Raw genomic sequence first — 25864 nt, 5'->3', positions numbered from 1 at the left:
AAACTACTAACTTGATGAAAATGCAACCTTATTGTCATTGTACACCCAGGCGTCTCAAATCTTGCCTTTTAATACGAATGCTCAAATCCTTTTAGTTTTCGAGATAAGACGTTTTTTTTCAATTTTTTTTTTCGGGAAACTTAGGTTTAAAAAATTCACAAAATTTTGGATTCCTAACCCTATAGTAGGGTGCTCTCAGGGACTCTCAGTGGTTGCAAATCTGGCCTCCAAAGTTCTCCAGAGGCCCATTAAGTTTTCGAGATGACGCTTTCAAAATGGTAATAAAAAGAAAGTTTAAAAGTTCGAAATTACCAACCCTGTAATTGGGTGCAGTCACAGTACACTAAAATTTTGCAGATGTTGTTTCCAATATATGCGGTTTTTCATAAGTTGTCGAAAAACTTCGAAGCACCGAAGGTGCGTTAAACGCTAGTGCATGTTTATAGCGGTTAAAATGGCATCGCAAGCATCTTCCTTTATGAAAAAACGTTTTATTGTAACCCCGCTTAACTTTGCACTAAACTACCATCTGTGTTAAAATCATATCAGAAACATTTTTTTGAACAGTATAGAGTACACATGTACAGGAGAATCTACAGCGGTGAGTGATATCTCAAATTTAAGCTTTTTTCATCGTCAAGCGAGTACAATGAGCTAGTAACGTTCATTATATGAAAGTTTTTTTTAGATATGGAAAACTTAGTTTTATTTAAAAAAATTATTTGTGAAGATTTGTGCTGCGCCTTTTTGGCATTTAAAACTTAGAAAATTTGTTTAAAAAAACTTTATTTTTAAGAAAAAATTGTGTTTGATTTTTTTTTGTTTTTCGTAGTCGGTTGAGGCCAATGCTATCTGAGCGTTCTTTTTTGATTCATTTTCTCCAATGGCGAACAAAAAACGGCCTAAATAGAAAAAAAAAATTTTGAAAACCTCTTTTTAAATAACTCTCGGAATTTTTGTGCTTCTTGCACAGCAACCGGCTATCTAAGTAATTTTATCTTTTTTTCCATAGCATATTGAAAAACCCAGTTTGCAAAATTTCAAAAATTGTATGCCTGGAAATAGAGGTACTGTTTGATATGAGCGTATAGTTGTACTTTTTAGTCATTTTTTTCACGTACTGATGTTTTTATTTTGTCACAGTCAGTTTTTGATTCTGTCCCATTTTAGCCCCTCACCGAGTAGCTTGAAAATGTCAATCCTATTTTTTTGACGGTATAGAAATTTCAACCAATTATTGCCCCCAAGAGAAAACAGCTCAAGAGACTTTACTTCACACGAACCTACTTTCAATAATCCGATTTGAAGTTAGATTGAAAATCTTTTTTAGCTGATTGCGGTGATCAGTTGGACAAATTTTCAAGGTCGCTCATTTGACGATTTTCTGAGTTCAAAGTATCCGGTTGACTCAGTATTGGATTCAGTGGTGCATTTAATTTGATTGCTTTCCAAAATAGTATGGGTTTCAGGTTACCTTCAAAGCATCCTCTTAATTCATTGTTATATCAATCTTGTCCTTACAAGGAAGGAAGGTTATATGATTACCATGTCTGGTCTATTTTCAGCTGAATGCGAGGATCAAGGCCCTTCCGCAAACTGTGAATGCTCTTTTGGAGTCATTTATCAAGACAATGGAGGCAAAATTTGGAAGTTATTTTACAGCCGCTGCTCTTTTGCTGCTTCATTTGTCTCCCGCAGGTACAAATAAGTCAATCAAAAAATTCAATCAACTTCATTTAAGTTGCCTTCTTTTTCAATTTAACAGTCACGGGGCATTCACGATAAAGAATACTGTTCTGTTGTGATGCAATTCAATAAAGAGTGTCAAAACTAGGTTGTTCAAATGCTAATCAGTCTTTTGGCTTGTAGATGATTTATAAGATAGCTATGAAGAAGCATAGACTCGGCCTTTTTCTGCTTATAAGAAAGAATCCACGCAGTTATTTGGGTCTAAAATGCTTCTGAAAGAAGGGAAAACTTACAGCAAACTAACTCTCTCTTTTAAAATATGAATCCTGTATCATCATAATTAAATGTCAATGAATGTAATGAAGACGCTTATATAGGTCGTGTTGACTTTTTTACAAGAAAAAGTTGTTCACGATTTGTTAAATAATTCAATTAAGTGGTTTGACGTTTGATTCCTTTACTTCGATTTAAATTCATTTGCTAAGAGGAATGCAAATTACTTTAACTGTGAGGAAAGCAAAATGACTGTTAGCTTCAAAAGGGGTTTTAATTTTTGTTGATTTGAAAATTTAAATATTGATCTAGAGTTCTCCAATAGTCATCTTCATAGAAAAAAATACTATTATACAAGATTCTTGAAATGCAAAGAGCTATTACTTGGTAATTTTTAAACCAAAATTTAGAAGTTGAAAATTAGTTTTAAATAATTCGATCATATTTATCGTTTTTTAGTTCCAGCTATCTGTTGGCTGTTTTAAAATGTCATGACATTCACTATTTACCGACCTGCCCTAAAATGATTACCTCTATCTGTTTTTGGTACACGCATCTGTTAAATATCTACATTTACCTGTTCAGCGCTAAAATTTACGCATTTTTAAGAGTAATGAACGCAATTTTTAAGAGTAAGAGTTTTTTATGTTGACTTGCGGTCATTACTCTGATCCAATCTTCGATTGGCTATGCTCTATGAAGTAGAAGTTCAAGTGAATGATTTTGACTTTTAAAGATCGTGATATTTTTTGTTTTCTTTTGCAGGAAAAAAGTCTAAAATGCTCTAACAACGAAAGAAGTTGATTCACACAGATTGACGTATTTATGAATGCCTTAAGGTATATATGAACTCTGTGAGTTGAATTCAAATTCATCTTCTATAATTTAGATAAATTGCGCTCTCTCTCTCTCTCTCTCTCTCTGATTGCGAAAGCGAAACTGGCGCAAAAAATGTGAACGACTTCTATTATCGAAAGAGAGATTTAGTTTTTCAGATTTCCCAGTGGAAAAAATTAACCTATTGATCCAGTTTTCTCACTTTGGCTTATTTTTTTTAAATCAAAAAGTGTCAATCATTAAATGTTCTTGAAACCTAAAGAACTGCAAGGCCCTATTTTTTTCTCTGAAGTTCGAAAGTAAAAGTTTATTTTCTTTTTACAAAAAACAAATCAGGATTTTTTTCGTTTCCTTGCGTTCTTTCCCATCTCTCTGTTGGCTATGTTTCTTTAACTGCTTCGTTTTTGATTTTTTGGTGTTCTTTTTATTGCTCTTGTTTTCAGATAACAAAGGTTGCAAGTTTCGCTCAAGAGTTTCATGAAACGTTAAAAAGCACCCTAACAAGTTACGATGGGTATTGAATGATTGACATTTTTTACATCTGTCATTGCCAAATTGCTTAGCAACATTAGTTGAAAGGTCTCCTTGTTTTCACTGAATCTGAGGTCAAATTGTTTGTCATATTATACTTGCGAGAGCATGTGTCTTTTAATCGGGAACTTTATTTTTTTGCCATTTTACAACTTTGTAAGAATTAGTCAATTCTGAGAGGGTGACTTCACGTACATATTTTCCGCTTGTCAGTATTTTGAGTCTCAAATCTCGTCAATGTTTGTGTTCATGTTGGTTGTAAATTAGCTCAGATTTTATCTACTTTCCTTTTTTCCTTTGAAACAGTTCTAGCGTAAATAAAGGATCCGGCTACTTTTATATGTGTTTAACCGCTTTTTGTTGTTTGAATGACATCGTTATTTTTTCCATCGCGTGCGTAAGAGGGTAATGTGAAATTTGAAAACTTCGAGTTAAGAAATTTTTTTGTAGCTTGAAATTTTATGACAGATATTTTCGACTCTACGAGCGTCTACCCAAGTTTAATCGGCTTAGTTACTGATTCAGATTTTTTTCAATGCTTTTTTACTTACTACTGGCTGTTTTGTTTCTCGGTTTGTTTTCTTTGTCGAGCTTTCTTCATAACAAATCTCTTATTTTTATGGGCCTAGTTTGCGATCGTTTCTGACCGTTTTTTGACTTGCACCTTTTGTGTCGACTAGCTTGTTTGTCCTGCTCTAAATGAGATCTATCACAAGTGATGCGAAGTTTTCCGCTTCACCTCTGTAATACTATTTATTAAAACTTGAAACTATTGATCTGGAATTAAAGTTTTATTAAATTCAATTTTCTTCTGATTTAACTTTTCTCTGACTTTTCTTCTGATTTAACAACTTTTGGATGATCGTAGTTCAGACTCTTTTATAGGTCGCGATGAATTTTGTGTTCGTTTGTTTTTTTCAGGAAAAGTGCTAAAATTTTGCCTTTCAATTTCTTTCGCGGTTTGACTTTCAATTTCTTTTTAAGTTCAGCTCATTTCTACTATTCAAAGAAAGGAAAAATCCACTATCGAACCGCAAAAGTGTAAAGATCACGAAAAACGTGATCGGTTTCTAGTTTCGAAAGTGGAATTTGTTTTTCAGATTTCCCAGTGGAAAAAATTAACCTATTGATCCAGTTTTCTCACTTTGGCTTATTTTTTTTAAATCAAAAAGTGTCAATCATTAAATGTTCTTGGAACCTAAAGAGCTGCAAGGCCCTATTTTTTTCTCTGAAGTTCGAAAGTAAAAGTTTATTTTTTTTTTACAAAAAACAAATCAGGATTTTTTTCGTTTCCTTGCGTTCTTTCCCATCTCTCTGTTGGCTATGTTTCTTTAACTGCTTCGTTTTTGATTTTTTGGTGTTCTTTTTATTGCTCTTGTTTTCAGATAACAAAGGTTGCAAGTTTCGCTCAAGAGTTTCGTGAAACGTTAAAAAGCACCCTAACAAGTTACGATGGGTATTGAATGATTGATATTTTTTACATCTGTCATTGCCAAATTGCTTAGCAACATTAGTTGAAAGGTCTCCTTGTTTTCACTGAATCTGAGGTCAAATTGTTTGTCATATTATACTTGCGAGAGCATGTGTCTTTTAATCGGGAACTTTATTTTTTTGCCATTTTACAACTTTGTAAGAATTAGTCAATTCTGAGAGGGTGACTTCACGTACATATTTTCCGCATGTCAGTATTTTGAGTCTCAAATCTCGTCAATGTTTGCGTTCATGTTGGTTGTAAATTAGCTCAGATTTTATCTACTTTCCTTTTTTCCTTTGAAACAGTTCTAGCGTAAATAAAGGATCCGGCTACTTTTATATGTGTTTAACCGCTTTTTGTTGTTTGAATGACATCGTTATTTTTTCCATCGCGTGCGTAAGAGGGTAATGTGAAATTTGAAAACTTCGAGTTAAGAAATTTTTTTGTAGCTTGAAATTTTATGACAGATATTTTCGACTCTACGAGCGTCTACCCAAGTTTAATCGGCTTAGTTACTGATTCAGATTTTTTTCAATGCTTTTTTACTTACTACTGGCTGTTTTGTTTCTCGGTTTGTTTTCTTTGTCGAGCTTTCTTCATAACAAATCTCTTATTTTTATGGGCCTAGTTTGCGATCGTTTCTGACCGTTTTTTGACTTGCACCTTTTGTGTCGACTAGCTTGTTTGTCCTGCTCTAAATAAGATCTATCACAAGTGATGCGAAGTTTTCCGCTTCACCTCTGTAATACTATTTATTAAAACTTGAAACTATTGATCTGGAATTAAAGTTTTATTAAATTCAATTTTCTTCTGATTTAACTTTTCTCTGACTTTTCTTCTGATTTAACAACTTTTGGATGATCGTAGTTCAGACTCTTTTATAGGTCGCGATGAATTTTGTGTTCGTTTGTTTTTTCAGGAAAAGTGCTAAAATTTTGACTTTCAATTTCTTTCGCGGTTTGACTTTCAATTTCTTTTTAAGTTCAGCTCATTTCTACTATTCAAAGAAAGGAAAAATCCACTATCGAACCGCAAAAGTGTAAAGATCACGAAAAACGTGATCGGTTTCTAGTTTCGAAAGTGGAATTTGTTTTTCAGATTTCCCAGCAAAATAAAAATTTTAATAATTGATAGTTTTCTCAAGTTTGGTTACTTTTTTCAAAAAGCGCCAATCCTAAATGGTTCTAGAAAATCGAAGATTTTGAAGGGAGTAAATTTTTTCTTCGAAAATTGAAATTGTTTCAGAAATTCACTAGTTTTTTTCTGTTTACTTTTTCTGTTTCTGCTTATTTTTGATCGGTATGGTCGGCATAACGTTGTGTATTTTGATTGACAAAAATAGATGTGCATGTGTTTCGCAGGGGCTTTTAAAAAATCCAATTTTTTTGTTATGGTCACACTTTTTTTCGTTTCAACGGGCCTTTTCTTGGCGATGTTGTTGTTACTAGGGCTTGGTTTATTTCGTCTAAATGCTATTTTACTTTAGTGATTGTTGATGATTTGTAACACTTGTTGATGAATGAAATGAACTTGAATTATCATGCATTTACGTCTTTTTTTGAAGAAATCTCTTGCTAAATTTAAAGGAGGGTTAATGAACGAAATGATTTATCCCTTATGAAGAGTAATGAAGGTAGTGAGTACTCTTACATAGATTTTCTTTATTTATTTTTATTTTTTTTTCAGGAAAATTTGTTCTCGCTCAATTTTGATTTTTCGCGGTTTGACTTCTGATTTCTTTTTAAGTTCAATGCATTTCCATTGTTAAAAGGAAGGCAAAAGTTAAAAGTTTAACTTTTATTGATTCCTATTGATTCAGTTTTCTCAAATTGGGTTAATTTTAACAAAAAATTGTTCTTTAAAATTTGTTCTGCAAGTTCAAAGAGCTTTAAAGCCATCTATTTGTTTTCTTCGAAATCCAAAAGTTGAAGGTTTTTGAAAAAAAAGTAAGTTTTTATTCAGTTTTCTTGCGTTCATTATTCTTTTCCAACTTTCAGTTGGCTATGTTTTAGGTCATGCAGTTTTTTGCATGAAAAAAAGTTTGTTAAATTGTTCTCGGTCACATTTGAATTTTCGAGGCTCACATTTGAATTTTCGACACAGTGCTCTCTGATAACAAAAGTGGAGACTCAAGCAAACCAATGTGAATGAGCTTTATTTTTAAAATAGGTTTTTTGTTGTCAGCAGCATACAAAAATTCTCTTGACTCAGTATTGTCTAGGTGGATTACTTTTATGTAGAAAAAGAGTCAGTCATGAAATTGTTATTGAAATTCGAAGAGCTTTAACGTGATGCATTTTTTCTTCGAAATCAAAAAGCTGAAAAAATCTCGATCTATTTAATTGTTTATTGACAGTACGGCAACTTCCCGCGGACTTTTTTGCCAATGAATTTCATTTGATGGAAACGTAGAAAACTTTTGGTGTGTTATATTTTTGACATTTTAAAACCACATTTTTCACGTATTTATGTCTTGTGGTTGTTTGATTTTTTTTTTTCAAATTAATCTGTAAGTTAAGTAAGTTGCGCTCTACAATTACGAAATCGAAACTGGCGCAAAAAAAATTGAACGACTTGTAGATTCGAAAATGCGTTTTATTTTTTTTTTTAGATTTTTCAGTTGAATAAAAAATATACCCATTTTTCCAGTATTCTTCATTTGGGCAAAGAGCGTTAACTTGATTTACTATTATTTTTCAAAATTTGAAAGTTGAAAAAGTTTCAATAATTTTCAATCATTTTTTAAATTTCTTTGTTTTTGTAGACTTTTTCCACCTTATTTTTGGCTATGTTATTTTGATCAAATTTTTGTCTAGTTTTTTTCTTCAGTGAAAGTCCTACTTTTTACCTTCCTCTAAATTACACAAGCAAAGATTGTGTGATAGTATGAACTCCTTTTTCTAATCTAAGGCGCAAATATTAGTGTTCGTTTTGAAAGTGTTCTTTTATTGCAGAATGTATAAATTCAATAACCTGCTATTAAGTACAGCCAATGCTAAGGATTTTAACACTTTATTATATTACAAATAACACTTTAGCTTCTAGGTATCGTGAATCAGTAGCGTAGAGGTAGGTAAGGAGACACGCATCAAAATAAGAGGGTTCGAACCTGGGCAGGGTCGGATGTTGTTATGAACTTTTTCGTATACTAGTTAAAATGCGTCCGCTCTATAAATTGAGGCCTGTTAGTTGGTAATTTTTTTTTCAAATTGAGTGGTACTGCTAATGCGTCATAACAAGCTTGCATCACTTAGCAATTATGTAGACTCATAATTGGGGTGCGTAATTTAAGGAATTTTGTAGACTCAAAGTTTTACTTATTCAGTTTTTCCCAGTAGCGTTATCGGTCATATTTTTGCTTGTGTATGCGAAGTTCAATTTTACCTCTGTGTTTAAAATGCAATACTCTTGTGTTTTTAATGCTATCAAACAGGATCAGCGATCTATTTAATTGAATAAGGCTGGCATGTTTTTAAATAGCTGTTTTGAATCCCATATCTGGGTTTTTCCTGGGGATGAGAACATGAGCGGAGCCTGAGTTGTATTACCACACTACTCGCCTTGTAAATTCATTTTTCCTGTTGTTCTTTGTGGCATCGCTCTGTTCTACTTTTTGCGTGATTGACACATTTGTGTTGTATAGATGTTCAAGAGTCATGAAAGAAGTGAATACTCTTTATATAGGTCTTGGTAATTTTCTGTTTTTTTTTCAGGAATAAGTCTTAAATCTTGTCAGTTTATTGACATGACAGTACGGCAACTTCCTGCTGACTTTTTTTGCCAGTTGAATTTCATCCGAAAGAAACTAGAAATTTTTGTTATCTTACATTTTTATTTTTTCAAATATTTGTTTTCTTTTATTTAGGTCTTGTGGTTTCTTGATTTTTTTTTCTAGAAAAATTTGTTCATGCTCGAGTTTAATTTTTCGCGGTCGAACTTTTGATTAACGAGGAAAGCAAATTAAGCGGTTGAATGACCTAAGTTCAATTTGCCTAAAAACGCTAAAAATTTGCCTAAAATAAAAAAGTTACCTATCGACCCAAATATCTCAATTAGGTTATTTTTTTATCAAAAAAGTGTATATGACAAGAATTTCGGAAAGTCCAACGAGGTTTTTTATGGTGATATATATATTTCTTTGAAACTCGAAAGTTGAAATTTCTTCAAAAAAGTCAAAGGTTTTTCCTTTTTTTAGTTCATTGACACTTTTGCGATTGTATTCTGGCTATGATCATTAAATGGCTATCATATTTCTGTCGGAGATTGACACACATACCGGCCAATGTACATGTTTTTTGTCAGTCTGTTGTGAGTCAATAAAATGCCTTCCCACGCATTATTTGCTCCCGTACGTCATAATTTCTTGTCGCTTTTATCGATATCAAGAGAAATGCTGATAATTGTTATAGTAAAATTGCAAAATGATTTGCTAGAAGCAGCTTTAGCTGCTGTTCTAGATTTTCCGGAACCTTCATTTCGTGAGATGAATAAAACCGCTTTGCTTTTTCCTTGGGTTTAAAAGTGAATGAAATGATTGAATCGTGTTTTTTGTTTAATTATCGTAGGTGCGCATACCAAGGATCTGTGGCACATTCTTAGTGTGTACAGAATGGCGGATTTCGACCTGAGCTCAAAATCAGTGGCGGACTTGCATGAGCTCTTCGCGAAACGTGTCTCATCTATATCATACTTGTGGTTCTCAAAACTAGCAACCTACCTGAAATTACTGCTCGGAACGTTCGGTTCTGAGCAAACGGAATCGGATGAAAGCAGAGTTGATTGGATGCAAATTGATACCACGATGTTGAGCGATGTTATCGAAAAGAAATATCTCTCAAAAATGGACAAGTTGCCAAAGCGTGTTATGTTCAACAAAATCTTAGCAGGTTAAAATTTATACAATCTATAAATCTTTACTTTTTACATTGATTGTTTTGGTTTTACATTGAAATTGATTATTTTATGGAGCTGCAAGTTTGAACTAGAAGTTTTTATAGATTTTTCATAATAAAAACGTTCCATTATTTGTCATCTTCTTAGATTATTTCAAATCCGATGCTTCTTAGTTGTCATTCGACCTGTTTAGTTTTTCCAATTTTTTAATGACACGAAGAAGCCGGGGTGGCGCGATGGGATTAACGGCGGGCTATTCTTTTACAGTAGAATAACTTATAGTTTCACGCTAAGGTTTAAATTTCTAATTTGAATAAAAATGAATATTAATTAAGCTCTCCTTGTCTAGCTTTCCATCTCTTCCGCGCATCAAATGGAAAATCAGTCGAGGAAAACGAGGAGGAACGGGGGGATATCTGGACGATGCCGGAAGGGTCTTGTTACTCTCTCATCTTGCACCACTTGGTAATATTTTTTATAGCTGCTGATCGATGGTGGTCTAGTAGTAAAGCCGGAAAAGGAGCTTGAATTAATGATCACTGGTGTGTAAAGACATAATTTTTGCAACTAGTATGTAAAAAAAAGAACAAAATAGTACTGAAAGTAATGAAGACTATTTATCGAAAATGTTTCAAAAAGGTCATGTTTTAAAGCATTTTATTTGAAATAAGGATACAGCCGGCTAAAAACACTATCATACGCAAACTTTTCTAAACGCATTCTTTAAAAAAGAATGATTTAAAATCATGTAATATTACTTGTCTTTACCTACATGAGCTACACTGCTTGGAAATACTCCATCTTGAAAGTAAGGTTATCCAGCTTACGAACTGGGAAGAAATAATGAGCTATGTATAGTTTCTCAGTTGAATCAGGTATTGTTTCTTTTTTTAACGCGTGGCCCACTTGAGGCTTTATAAAAATTGAATTTCTGAACAGAGGCGTGTTTTTGCAAGTTGAAATTACTTTCATCTTTCTGGGATGCGTGCCACTGAAATATGATTATATGTTATAATGTTCAACTGCATTTGTTTTTCTGGCCCAGCCGGATGATGCAGCGTCTCTTTGATTCCATAGTGAAGGGAAAATAGAACCTCTCGATTTGGACGAGCCTTTTAACAGTAATAAACGTAGTGAGTACCCTTATATAGGTCTTAGTGATTTATCTTTTTTTGTTTTTTTTTAAAGAAAATCTTTTCTCGCTCAATTTTTGTTTTTCGCGGTTCGGCTTTTGATTTGCGGGTAAATCAGAGGGTTTTATTCAGGGGCGGATCTAGGATTTTCTCGAGGGGGGGGGTCGGATTTTCAAAAAATTTTCCAAACTTTTGACGACCTTTTTTTTTTTTTTAGGTTGACCAAATTAATTTTTCGAGCTCTCTCCAAAGCACTGTTTTGCGCCTATTTTGGCAAAATTTTCTGCGCCGCAGGCAAATTTTTGAAAAAACAGTCGAAGAAGCCGTTTTTGGGCACTTTTTGAAAAATTTTGACAAAAAAATCGCGTTTTTTTTTGGCGCGCGCTCCCCTTCAAAAATTAGTATATATTGGCGCCGAAGGCGCCTTTAGAAAAATTTTAGGGTCGATCGGCCAAAAGTGGATTTCTGAAAAAGTATCAAAGGGGGGACCCTTTGGGTCGGCAGGGGGTGGAATCCCTGAGGGGGGGGGGGGCGTCCGCCCCCCCCCCCCCCTAATCCGCCCCTGGTTTTATTTATACTCCTATTTTACACTAGCCAGCGTAGTGTATTAGTATGACTAAATTACTTTTTCAACCTAATTGGCAAATAAAAGCGCTCATTCGGTCGGTGGCATTTTGTTATAGCCACGATCTGTAGCATTGGAATTTTCATGGCCCCTTTCATGGCTAGTTTTTGCCGTAACCTAAGTGTCCGTTGCTCAGAGGGAAGGTCTTAACATTCCTATGTTACTTGTCCGAGATTCAACTTCGTGCTTAGCAGCAATTTTATAGCATCTATAGCTGCATCATTGGTGACTAGTGTTAGCAAATCTCAATGGCCCGTGGCACAAATTCAATAACGTGAGACTCCCAATCTCGAGGTTGCATGTTTGAATCCGACACTTGGCAAGAATTTTACATTTTGGTGAACTACTTCTAATTTTGCTCAGCTCATTTGATAAGTTCGTTTTCTCGCTTGTGTTTGCGAAGCATTTGAGAAAGAAGACAAAAAAACGCCCAGCCAGCTTGGACTGGTTTGTTTCTCTATTACTGCCAGGGTGTAGTATTTTCAGGGCTTTTCACTTTTTTGCAAGAACGCAAATTTTCAAGCAGGTGCTCTTTTTGACAGACTTACTTGCACGCAGTAAAGTTCATAAAATGTTTTAAGAAAATGCCGTCAGCCAACCAAAGTTAAATTTTTCTAGTATGCTTAACTTTTTAGGGTCGCTGAGCGAACTTATTTCTTTCGGCGACCTTCATTAGGTTTTTTCCACTGTCGACCTTATTATAAATATCTAATAGTTTAGATGTTTTGAAACTGCTGGTTGCTTGAGAGACTGGTACATCCTGTTCTCGTGGCTTGCTCATGTGTTTTTAGAAGTTTGAACTATTGTTTGTGTTGCTGGTAGGGCTAAATGCGTGGCAAAATGGCAAAATGTTCCGCGAATCGATTGTAGAGATAACACTATAACTCAAATACTTGATATTTTTGAAATTAGTCTCATCGGTTTCTTTTCGTGAAAATGTCGTGATAATGTTCACCCCTGGTTTCAAGAATATCGTCTTTCGTAATTGTTGTTTCACGGCATTTGTGTTTTATACTATAAGCAATTTCAAATGGCAGTTATTTTGTTCGAGTGTTTTAGATAGTCCTTGTGGGCTGATACCTTAAGTATTTGTTTTTCTTGGACACCAACACTTCAATTATTATAATGATAGAATTATTTAACAATGATGTAAGTGTTTGTTTTTTATCAAGTAAGGCAGTATTTTTTCAGTTGAAATCCACAAACGTCTCATGATGCCTTCATTGAGCACCATAGACGTTATCTGCTTCAAAAGCTTGAGTGAGCGACTATTTCTATTGCTAACTGAAACGCAATCATCTTTGTGTGACTAAGTGCATCAAGTGAGTTATATACTCATCTGGCGTCAATCAGTATACTCAATTTGATAACTATTTGGTTTGAGAAGAATTTTAATTCGCAGCGAATTTTCAAAATTAAAAGGGGTTAACTTGAAGGTGGTTATTATGTTATCGGATGATAAAAAAGGGGCGTGTAAAAATAGGAGGTAAATGAAGTGAGGTTAAAGCGTTCGAATTTCAAACAAAGCTGATCTTACATTAACGAATGGCTTGAAGAGAGATTGAACTCAGTTTCTAGATTCTGTTAGACAAAGCACGAAGGGTTTGAAAGAAATAGACCTTTTCGATACCTTATTCGTTGTTACATGAACTTCCTAAGATTATACATTGCGGATTGAGTTTAGTTTCAAATAGAAGCTCTTGTTGTTGTGAGATGGGTTCCGGTAGAATGCAAGGTCGGTTAGATACTACGGGCAATTCCATTTCAAACTTTTTTGTTCTTGTGTTGTAGTACTCGTGGCCCCATACCACCAGTTTTTTTATGTTTTAATAATTCCATTTACATTCTTCGAAATTGTAGTTGCTACTTCTTGAGCGTCATGCTGTTCTTATCTTAGTTATTTTTATTGCTAGTGGAGTGAAAATCAGTTTCGCCTCTGTGATGATTTTATTGTAACTTACTGCAGGCTAGTGGATAATAACTTCCTTTTGCTGTTACTTACAGCTGTTAAGATTTTTTGGACGGTCATTACTCACTTTTGGATAGAATTTTTTGTGCATTCCTTCTACTTGTGGAAAATTAGAGAAAACGCTTCTTTTTAAGTTTTTGTTCATGAATTGTTCTGATCGGAACCTTATGTTCTTGTGCAGCGACCAGTTTGTTTCTTTTGTGCTTATTACCCTTGTTAACAGGATTCGCGCATGAAAATTTTACAAATGCTGACTTACTTTATTATTAATTCAAATTCAAGGAGTATTCTGCACTTTTGGCGCAGTGGTAACACCCATGATTGAAACGAGGAAACCCTGAGTTCATTTCCAGTCTGGACCTGTTTTGTTTGCAAACTAAAACTTTCCGGCAATTTAATCTATCTTATATCTGCTGATTTTTGTCAGCATAGTTTCAGCGGGAAATGTTTATTTTTAAAGATTGGCCTCTTCTCTGCGATTTTTTTTTGATTTTTCAAGAGTAATGAACGTAGTGAAGAGTCTTAAATAGGTCTTGCTGATTTTTTGTTTTAGTTTTTTTCGGGAAAAAAGTCTCAAAGTATTGATGCACTTAGGTATATATGCACTTTTAAGTTCAATTGAAATGCATATGATGAAAGTGACGTAAATAGCACCCGTGGAAATACGAACGTATAAATGGCTCAGAAAAAACGTGAATGATTTCTAGTTTCGAAAGTTGAATTTCATTTTTAGATTTCAAACGGGATAAAAAACTTACCTGTTGATCCAATTTTCTCACGTTGGGTTTATGTTATTAGAAAAGCGCCGATCATAAATTGTTCTAGAAATTCAAAGAGCTGAAAGGGCATCTATTTTTTTCTTTGAAGTTCGAAAGTTGAGATTTTTTCAAGAACGTTTTTTTTATGTTTACTTGCGTTCAATACTCTTTTCCAATCTTCGATTGGCTATGTTGTAAATTTTTTATTTGCTTTTTAATCGTAGTCATGTTTGCATCGCAAGTGACGGAAGTTCAGCTTCGCCGTTGTTTTAATGCAAAAGCTTTTATTGCAAAGTGCGCCGATCTGTGTCATTTATATAATTTTTTGAAATTGAGCTTCAGACATAGAGAAATTACTATTCAAAAAAAGAATAAACACCCCCCAATCGATTTAGGGGAGGGGGATAAAATGACTGTTTTTCATAAATTAACTTCTTCGAAGGCAACATAAATTAGTCTAATTGATAAAAAAAAAGTAATCGATACAAAATTATGATTAATATTTTAGGTTATTAAAAGGTGATATGTTACAATAGGTGGTAATTTTAACTGCAGTGCATGAATTAAATTATAGAACTGTATTGCATAATATAGTCATTTCATTTTCAATCAATTGTACATGCTGCTAAGATTGTTTTTGCAAATACATTACTCTGCCAGATAAAGTGCTATTGAAAAACTCAAATTTTACACTCTTGCTTAAAAAAATTGGCTTTTAAAATAAATTGTATATACTGTGCGAAGTATAGCAAAAAATGATCCATCTATTTAATTTAAAATTACCACCTATTGTAATATATCACCCATAATTTAACTGTTTTCTGTGTCTTTAATTTGATTAACTTTTTCCAGTGACTTGTGGTCATGCTTCTTATTTATCCTTTGCTGCGTCAATCATACAGTTTTCCGAAATTGAGCTCTTGTATAAAAGTTTCTCTAAATAAATATAGGAAAACAAAGTTTGATTGATTTCTGTTCTTTGATTTAAGTAACTCTTGTTCCAGTAACTTGCGGCCATGCTCAATGTTTATCATTGGTTTGGATCTTGTCCCCTTCCCCGTCTGGGAAGTTAATAAATATTTGCTTAAAGAGTATTTGACCACCAAAGAACTTTTGATCTATTTAGTGACTCTAGAAGGAGAGTCCAGGTTTGAGATTATATAAAACTCTCTTTTATGAAACTCTATTTTGTTAAAGCCACGTATTTTGGAAGATACAAATTGTGTATTTTAACTTGTGATGTTTCGTTTTTTCTTGTTATACAACTTGAGATATTTAGCTTTTTTCTCGATTTTGTTATCTCTTATTTGTTAAATATAACAACTCAAGAAAAAACGCAACATCTCCTTTTAAAATACAGTTTATATCTTAAAAACTATGTGACTTTTACAAAAGAAAGCTTCATATGTTCAAGTTTCAGTAAATTTAGAGGATGCAAACCTAAGTTACTTGGAATTTTATCAACCATAGTATGATGCAAATTGTTTTAAGAAATTGGAATTCAAAACCTGATAAACAGGGTATTTTTCCTACAAAATGGCTAGCCTTAATTTTGAAAAAAATTTCAAAAAAATGGCCAATTTTTACGCATTGTGCTTATATTCTTCTGATTCATTTGGCTGATTCATTGTACTCATTTTCTATCAAATCATTAAAAGGATGACCTAGTAATTTTGCGTATCTTTTTGATTAAACAAAACGACCCAGTTTTACTTTGTGACTTTTTGAATCTGATTTTATAAAAAACTTTTGAGGTTTATTGAGCAGTAATAACAAAAAAAAATTAAATATAATAGAATGAAATGAAGTTTTTTTTTTAATTTGAAATTTTTTATGAAAATCATCCCCCCACTTGCCATATGAAGTACAACAGGATAGATTTCGCTCCTTGTAACAAATCAATTATGGCAAATAAGCTTCTTTCAACTAATTTGGAACGACTTCTAAGACGGATTAACTCTCCGCTTACGGGTTGATAGCGCGAAATATATCGCGCGGTAATTGTCCCAAATTGGCCAAAATGGCAATCTTTAAACCCCCATAACTTTACGAAAATTGGTCACAGGTGAAATATCTTTTCAAATTTAAGCTCAGAATAACAATAGCTTTCGAATGATATTTTAAAAATTCCGTCAAAAATGCCTAGTTAAAAAGTCGAAATTTGTCTGAAGAAAAAAAACCCACCCGAGCACAAATATTCCGTTACTTTCGTATCGAAAGTTGGAACAATAAATATTTTATTAAGTCTGGTTTAATTTTGAACAACTTCGGTTTTCATTGCTTTTTTTTCTAAAACTAACCTGTTTTGAGAATAATTATTTAAAAATTTCAAATGTTGTTCGTTAGTCAGTTTAATTTAAATCAGAACTGTAAAATGAAGGGCTGAAAAGCGCAGTATCGGCTGTAATCTGAAGATGTCTTCAGCAAAAAACCTACTTCTTCGAAGGTCAAATATTTTACTTACGTAACAAAATTTTTAATCGAGTTTTTTTATAATTCATGGTTTGGTTAAAACGTGGTGCTTTAGCGTTTCAATTTTTCCGAAAAAGCTAGAGCTTGTAAGAAATAAATTAATGAATCGGACACTCAGAAAAACCAAACCTATATAGCCGATTTAGGTGGGTTAGTTAGTGTTAGGGTGACTTCAATTCCCTGACCATCAACTTTTGGCCAACCGACCTTAAAATTTTTCTTAGAGTGATTTTGGCGCCATCGTACATTGATTTTGAGACAAGAGCCCTCACCGAAAAAGGGAGATAATGATCAGAGTCTCACTAACCGAATGGAGTCTGAATTTTGCTTTATACACGTATTAATCATCCATTGTCGCCGAAGTTTACTATTTCCCTAATTCGAGTTTCCTCCTTTACCGTGCTTGAAGTCTATCGGAAATTTCCGTAAACGTCATGCTATTTTTAAATTCAAGAGTAGTGTTGAATTTACCGAAGTTGATTGAGCTGGAAACGTCAGCAAAATTCTCAAATCTTTTCAATTTTCTGGCTTTTTTTGCTGAAGAATCAAAAATCAAAATTTTCATCAGACTAATTTTCAAAAAACGAAGAAGCTTGACACAGCATAGACAAAGTTGAGATATTCAATAGCTTTTCTCATTCAGGATTTCAGAACCATAGAATGTCTCGTTTTTTTGGCATTGCGAGCGTTAAAAAAGTTTTTTATTCAGATATCCTGCGAGCAAAGTGCGTGCTTGTATTGGTTTTTAATGTGCTTGTCTCTTACAATGCTTCCTACTCGGACCATTTGTTTATCTTGTCTTTTCAATTACCTCAATTTTTTTTGCTCGTGTGGCCGTCTTTCGGAAAAACTTCATATCTCCAATATACAGTGCTGATTTAAAGTATCCGGACAAAATGAATAAAGCTTGAAATTTAAATACCGTTTTCTTAATTGAGGTTGATTTTAGACAAAAAATGACGAAGACCAATCTGGCTTAAAATTGCCAAAACTTTGATGTGGAGCAATTTGTTTGGCAAAGTTCGGGCCGAAAAATTTACCCCAAAAAAGATCATTTTTGGCTCTGTTAAGTCAATCAAAAATTACTCCAAACCTATTTGTTCATTTACTGACAGAACTATAACACTGCAAGCCCAACAATATTTGAGAGGGTGTAATCTCCTATTGTGGGTGCAAAAGGTTTACAGCATGTTTTTATTTTAAAAATAAAATGATGTTTTTATAGTAAAAACGACATAGGTTGGCTTTCAAACGAAAGTAAATATTTATACAAAACTGAGAAAGTTATACCTCTGTCAAGTTTTGCTGGGTTGTATAAAAGGCTTGCAGTGACATACTTTTGTAAATTAATGACGAAATAGGTTTGGAGTAGTTTTGATATACTAAATGGGGGCTATTGTCATGCGCGAAGGACCAAACGCGCGAAAAAACTTGTGAGCGAATGACCGAAAATAAAATTAGCCGAAAGTCAAATTTTGAAAAGAAGCAATTGCCATTCAATTAAATGAAGCAATAGTTCGCTTCTTTTATAACGAAACCCTTGAAATATGAAATTTGTTCCAATGCGGCGGCGGTCAGTGACAATTCGAAAATTTTGCATATTCTGCCGTTTTTATATTCGGCCAATATCAATATTCTAGTCCCTGGAAATGTTTGCTTTCTTTGCAAATTTTAGATTACTGGAATCTGATTTGTATTTTCGCGCATTCGATCCTTCGCGCATGAGGGATTCCGCCATACTAAGCAAAACCAAAAATGATTTTTTTTGTGCAATTTCGGGCCCTATTTATGCCAAACAAATTGCGAAATTTTAATTCTGCTGAAATTTAAAGCAAAAAATTTGTTGTCATCATTTTAATTTAAAATTAAATCAATTTGTCCGGATAATTTAAATCAGCACTCAACAAAAAAGAGAATAAACCGTCAGCTAAAAACTATTGGCCGATTTCAATTTTACCTCAGTTGTTTTTCATCTGATTTATTTTTTTTTCATTTTTTCTATTCCTTGATCGAAGCTGAGTTTTATGATAAGCATTATGTAATCAAAAAAGGTAGTTCATTTGTCACACAGTTTGGGATGTTGCTTGAAGTTCTTGACTGTGATTGTGACAATTATGTTAAAGAGCCCATTTTATCGATTGGAGTACAAGTTTATTAAGGGTCGTCTTGAAAATTTTCATTCTTACGTAGTTAATCGAGTGCAGCGTGTCAAAGTAAATGGGTGTTCATCCAGTATTTTTCCTAAAATGAATAATAGCGCCACATGGAAGCGTTAATTTGCCCCTGCTTGTAAAGGTTGATGGATGACAAGCTTGATCTACTGTTTGATTCAATTTGTGTTCATCTCAATTTGCAGGTATTTTTGGGTGTACTTAAGCTCGGGTCATTTAAGTTTGAACTCATTTCTAACTTAACTAACAATTGGTATCTTACGAATCAAGAGAAAAACTAAGTGAACCTCCATCTCGGTAATCATGAGCTCCAAATATTTGCCCGTTCTTCTGAACTAAGCTTGAGAAATATCCTCAAATCAGAAATTGAGTTTCCATGGGAGAAGCAAGTTGCATGAGGCGCGAATAATCGTTGGATATTTATGCCATTAGCTTAATCACTCGGCAAAATTTCGAATCATTCATTTTGGTGGTCTGAATTGGCGTTAAGAACCAAACAAATTCAATTTCAAGCAGGCTGTCTGTTTCAAACACGCTGCGAATGGCTTATTATTTTTGGAGGATATCTACGATGATGCACTAACATTAGAGACTTGACAAACATTTTTTGGAAACCCAGGAGCCTGATCAGACGTACAGATTTTACAGTCTCAAAAGTTTACAGATCTCCAATAACTTCATTGAGATATCCGGTATTATCATAATTGAACAGCCAAATGCTTCAACGGTTTTTCTCTAGGGCTTTTCCTCGGTAACTTATAATTTATTGTTCCGACTTTCGATACGAAAGTAACGGAATATTTGAGTTTAGTTTCAAATAGAAGCTCTTGTTGTTGTGAGATGGGTTCCGGTAGAATGCAAGGTCGGTTAGATACTACGGGCAATTCCATTTCAAACTTTTTTGTTCTTGTGTTGTAGTACTCGTGGCCCCATACCACCAGTTTTTTATGTTTTAATAATTCCATTTACATCCTTCGAAATTGTAGTTGCTACTTCTTGAGCGTCATGCTGTTCTTATCTTAGTTATTTTTATTGCTAGTGGAGTAAAAATCAGTTTCGCCTCTGTGATGATTTTATTGTAACTTACTGCAGGCTAGTGGATAATAACTTCCTTTTGCTGTTACTTACAGCTGTTAAGTTTTTTTGGACGGTCATTACTCACTTTTGGATAGATTTTTTTGTGCATTCCTTCTACTTAGAATTTTTTTTGGAAAATTAGAGAAAACGCTTCTTTTTAAATTTTTGTTCATGAATTGTTCTGATCGGAACCTTATGTTCTTGTGCAGCGACCAGTTTGTTTCTTTTGTGCTTATTACCCTTGTTTACAGGATTCGCGCATGAAAATTTTACAAATGTTGACTTACTTTATTATTAATTCAAATTCAAGGAGTATTCTGCACTTTTGGCGCAGTGATAACACCCATGATTGAAACGAGGAAACCCTGAGTTCATTTCCAGTCTGGATCTGTTTTGTTTGCAAACTAAAACTTTCCGGCAATTTAGTCTACCTTATGTCTGCTTTGGCTCTGTTAAGTCAATCAAAAATGGCTCCAAACCCGTTTGTTCATTTTCTGACAGAACTATATCACTGCAAGCCCAACAAAGTTTGAGAGGGTGTAATCTCCTATAGTGGGCGCAAAAGGTTTAAAACATATTTTTTTAAATAAAAATAAAATGATGTTTTCATAGTAAAAACGACATAGGTTGGCTTTCAAACGAAAATAAATATTTATACAAAACTGAAAAAATTATACCTCTCTCAAATTTTGCTGGGTTGTATAAAAGGCTTGCAGTGATATAGTTTTGTAAGCAAAATGACCAAATAGGTTTGGAGTAATTTTTGATATACTAAACAAAGCTATAAATGATTTTTTTTGTGCATTTTTGGGCCCTAATTATGGCAAACAAATTGCGACATATTAATTCTGCTGAAATTTAAAGCAAAATTCGTTTTCATCATTTTAATTTAAAATCAACTCAATTTGTTCGGATAATTTAAATCAGTACTCAACAAAAAAGAATAAACCATCAGCTAAAAACTATTGGCCGATTTCAATTTTACCTCAGTTGTTTTTCATCTGATTTTGTTTTTTTCATTTTTTTCTTTTTCCTTGATCGAAGCTGAGTTTTATGATAAGCAATATGGGATCAAAAAAGGTCGTTCATTTGTCACGCAGTTTGGGATGTTGCTTGAAGTTCTTGACTGTGATTGTGACAATTATGTTAAAGAGCCCATTTTATCGATTGGAGTACAAGTTTATTAAGGGTCGTCTTGAAAATTTTCATTCTTACGTAGTTAATCGAGTGCAGCGTGTCAAAGTAAATGGGTGTTCATCCAGTATTTTTCCTAAAATGAATAATAGCGCCACATGGAAGCGTTAATTTGCCCCTGTTTGTAAAGGTTGATGGATGACAAGCTTGATCTATTGTTTGATTCAATTTGTGTTCATCTCAATTTGCAGGTATTTTTGGGTGTACTTAAGCTCGGGTCATTTAAGTTTGAACTCATTTCTAACTTAACTAACAATTGGTATCTTACGAATCAAGAGAAAACTAAGTGAACCTCCATCTCGGTAATCATGAGCTCCAAATATTTGCCTGTTCTTCTGAACTAAGCTTGAGAAATATCCTCAAATCAGAAATTGAGTTTCCATGGGAGAAGCAAGTTGCATGAGGCGCGAATAATCGTTGGATATTTATGCCATTAGCTTAATCACTCGGCAAAATTTCGAATCATTCATTTTGGTGGTCTGAATTGGCGTTAAGAACCAAACAAATTCAATTTCAAGCAGGCTGTCTGTTTCAAACACGCTGCGAATGGCTTATTATTTTTGGAGGATATCTACGATGATGCACTAACATTAGAGACTTGACAAACATTTTTTTGGAAACCCAGGAGCCTGATCAGACGTACAGATTTTACAGTCTCAAAAGTTTACAGATCTCCAATAACTTCATTGAGATATCCGGTAATATCATAATTGAACAGCCAAATGCTTCAACGGTTTTTCTCAAGGGCTTTTCCTCGGTAACTTATAATTTATTGTTCCGACTTTCGATACGAAAGTAACGGAATATTTGAGTTTAGTTTCAAATAGAAGCTCTTGTTGTTGTGAGATGGGTTCCGGTAGAATGCAAGGTCGGTTATATACTACGGGCAATTCCATTTCAAACTTTTTTGTTCTTGTGTTGTAGTACTCGTGGCCCCATACCACCAGTTTTTTATGTTTTAATAATTCCATTTACATCCTTCGAAATTGTAGTTGCTACTTCTTGAGCGTCATGCTGTTCTTATCTTAGTTATTTTTATTGCTAGTGGAGTAAAAATCAGTTTCGCCTCTGTGATGATTTTATTGTAACTTACTGCAGGCTAGTGGATAATAACTTCCTTTTGCTGTTACTTACAGCTGTTAAGTTTTTTTGGACGGTCATTACTCACTTTTGGATAGATTTTTTTGTGCATTCCTTCTACTTAGAATTTTTTTTGGAAAATTAGAGAAAACGCTTCTTTTTAAATTTTTGTTCATGAATTGTTCTGATCGGAACCTTATGTTCTTGTGCAGCGACCAGTTTGTTTCTTTTGTGCTTATTACCCTTGTTAACAGGATTCGCGCATGAAAATTTTACAAATGTTGACTTACTTTATTATTAATTCAAATTCAAGGAGTATTCTGCACTTTTGGCGCAGTGATAACACCCATGATTGAAACGAGGAAACCCTGAGTTCATTTCCAGTCTGGATCTGTTTTGTTTGCAAACTAAAACTTTCCGGCAATTTAGTCTACCTTATGTCTGCTGATTTTTGTCAGCATAGTTTCAGCGGGAAATGTTTCTTTTTTAAAGATTGGCCTCTTTTCTGCGATTTTTTTTTCATTTTTCAAGAGTAATGAACGTAGTGAAGAGTCTTAAATAGGTCTTGCTGATTTTTTGTTTTAGTTTTTTTCGGGAAAAAGTCTCAAAGTATTGATGCACTTAGGTATATATGCACTTTTAAGTTCAATTGAAATTCATATGATGAAAGTGACGTAAATAGCACCCGTGGAAATACGAACGTGTAAATGGCGCAGAAAAAACGTGAATGATTTCTAGTTTCGAAAGTTGAATTTCATTTTTAGGTTTCAAGCGGGATAAAAAACTTACCTGTTGATCCAATTTTCTCACGTTGGGTTTATGTTATTAGAAAAGCGCCGATCATAAATTGTTCTAGAAATTCAAAGAGCTGAAAGGGCATCTATTTTTTTCTTTGAAGTTCGAAAGTTGAGATTTTTTCAAGAACGTTTTTTTTATGTTTACTTGCGTTCAATACTCTTTTCCAATCTTCGATTGGCTATGTTGTAAATTTTTTTTTGCTTTTTAATCGTAGTCATGTTTGCATCGCAAGTGGTAGAAGTTCAGCTTCGTCGTTGTTTTAATTATTTTCATGAAAGCTTTTATTGCAAAGTGCGCCGATCTGTGTCATTTATATAAGTTTTTGAAATTGAGCTTCAGACATAGAGAAATTACTATTCAAAAAAAGAATAAACACCCCCCAATCGATTTAGGGGAGGGGGATAAAATGACTGTTTTTCATAAATTAACTTCTTCGAAGGCAACATAAATTAGTCCAATTGATCAAAAAAAAGTAATCGATACAAAATTATGTTTAATATTTTAGGTTATTAAAAGGTGATATGTTACAATAGGTGGTAATTTTAACTGCAGTGCATGAATTAAATTTGAGAACTGTAATGCATAATATAGTCATTTCATTTTCAATCAATTGTACATGCTGCTAAGATTGTTTTTGCAAATACATTACTCTGCCAGATAAAGTGCCTTTGAAAAACTCAAATTTTACACTCTTGCTTAAAAAAATTGGCTTTTAAAATAAATTGTATATACTGTGCGAAGTAAAGCAAAAAATGATCCATCTATTTAATTTAAAATTACCACCTATTGTAATATATCACCCATAATTTAACTGTTTTCTGTGTCTTTGATTTGATTAACTTTTTCCAGTGACTTGTGGTCACGCTTCTTATTTATACTTTGCTGCGTCAATCATACAGTTTTTCGAAATTGAGCTCTTGTATAAAAGTTTCTCTAAATAAATATAGGAAAACAAAGTTTGATTGATTTCTGTTCTTTGATTTAAGTAACTCTTGTTCCAGTAACTTGCGGCCATGCTCAATGTTTATCATTGGTTTGGATCTTGTCCCCTTCCCCGTCTGGGAAGTTAATAAATATTTGCTTAAAGAGTATTTGACCACCAAAGAACTTTTGATCTATTTAGTGACTCTAGAAGGAGAGTCCAGGTTTGAGATTATATAAAACTCTCTTTTATGAAACTCTATTTTGTTAAAGCCACGTATTTTGGAAGATACAAATTGTGTATTTTAACTTGTGATGTTTCGTTTTTTCTTGTTATACAACTTGAGATATTTAGCTTTTTTCTCGATTTTGTTATCTCTTATTTGTTAAATATAACAACTCAAGAAAAAACGCAACATCTCCTTTTAAAATACAGTTTATATCTTAAAAACTATGTGACTTTTACAAAAGAAAGCTTCATATGTTCAAGTTTCAGTAAATTTAGAGGATGCAAACCTAAGTTACTTGGAATTTTATCAACCATAGTATGATGCAAATTGTTTTAAGAAATTCGAATTCAAAACCTGACAAACAGGGTATTTTTCCTACAAAATGGCTAGCCTTAAGTTTGAAATAAATTTCAAAAAAATGGCCAATTTTTACGCCTTGTGCTTATATCCTTCTGATTCATTTGGCTGATTCATTGTACTCATTTTCTATCAAATCATTAAAAGGATGACCTAGTAATTTTGCGTATCTTTTTGATTAAACAAAACGACCCAGTTTTACTTTGTGACTTTTTGAATCTGATTTTATAAAAAACTTTTGAGGTTTATTGAGCAGTAATAACAAAAAAAAATTAAATATAATAGAATGAAATGAAGTTTTTTTTTAAATTTGAAATTTTTTATGAAAATCATCCCCCCACACGCCATATGAAGTACAACAGGATAGATTTCGCTCCTTGTAACAAATCAATTATGGCAAATAAGTTTCTTTCAACCAATTTGGAACGACTTCTAAGACGGATTAACTCTCCGCTTACGGGTTGATAGCGCGAAATATATCGCGCGTTAATTGTCCCAAAATGGCAATCTTTAAACCCCCATAACTTTACGAAAAAAGGTCACAGGTGAAATATATTTTCAAATTTAAGCTCAGGATAACAATAGCTTTCGGATGATATTTTGAAAATTCCGTCAAAAATGCCTGGTTAAAAAGTCGAAATTTGTCTGAAAAAAAAAACCCACCCGAGCACAAATATTCCGTTGCTTTCGTATCGAAAGTTGGAACAATAAATATTTTATTAAGTCTGGTTTAATTTTGAACAACTTCGGTTTTCATTGCTTTTTTTTCTAAAACTAACCTGTTTTGAGAATAATTATTTAAAAATTTCAAATGTTGTTCGTTATTTAGTTTAATTTAAATCAGAACTGTAAAATGAAGTTCTTATGCTAATTTTTGGTAGTACTTAAATCTTTTGAGGATTCAAATGAACTAATATTGTATCTCTTTCTCCATATGGGATAAACCCGATATTAACATCTTCAGTTTAGGTATTAGCTCGCAGAGATATGAAACCTTATCCTGGATTAACCTTAAATTGAGACCAAAAGGGCTGAAAAGCGCAGTATCGGCTGTAATCTGAAGATGTCTTCAGCAAAAAACCTACTTCTTCGAAGGTCAAATATTTTACTTACGTAACAAAATTTTCAATCTAGGTTTTTTTTATAATTCATGGTTTGGTTAAAACGTGGTGCTTTAGCGTTTCAATTTTTCCGAAAAAGCTAGAGCTTCTAAGACATAAATTAATGAATCGGGCACTCAAAAAAAACGGAGCTATATAGCCGATTTAGGTGGGGTAGTTAGTGTTAGGGTGACTTCTATTCCCTGACCATCAACTTTTGGCCAACCGACCTTAAAATTTTTCTAAGAGTGATTTTGGCGCCATCGTACATTGATTTTGAGA

General features: G+C 33.4%; 1 protein-coding gene across 1 annotated transcript in view; it reads left to right on the top strand.

The window, feature by feature from the left end:
* LOC134841733 (telomerase protein component 1-like) overlaps positions 1–25864 on the top strand; it is a 126368-nt gene that overhangs the window by 69591 nt on the left and 30913 nt on the right. Inside the window, exons 23-25 of the mRNA XM_063857769.1 lie at positions 1566–1698; positions 9370–9690; positions 10047–10162. Of these exons, the coding sequence (XP_063713839.1) occupies positions 1566–1698; positions 9370–9690; positions 10047–10162 (570 nt within the window). The remainder of the gene's footprint in view (positions 1–1565; positions 1699–9369; positions 9691–10046; positions 10163–25864) is intronic.

Source organism: Symsagittifera roscoffensis, chromosome 3 (assembly GCF_963678635.1).
Source record: "Symsagittifera roscoffensis chromosome 3, txSymRosc1.1, whole genome shotgun sequence".
Taxonomy (NCBI): Eukaryota; Metazoa; Xenacoelomorpha; order Acoela; family Convolutidae; genus Symsagittifera; species Symsagittifera roscoffensis.
The sequence above is the reverse complement of the archived record's forward strand: the minus strand, read 5'-3'. Positions and strand labels throughout refer to the sequence as shown.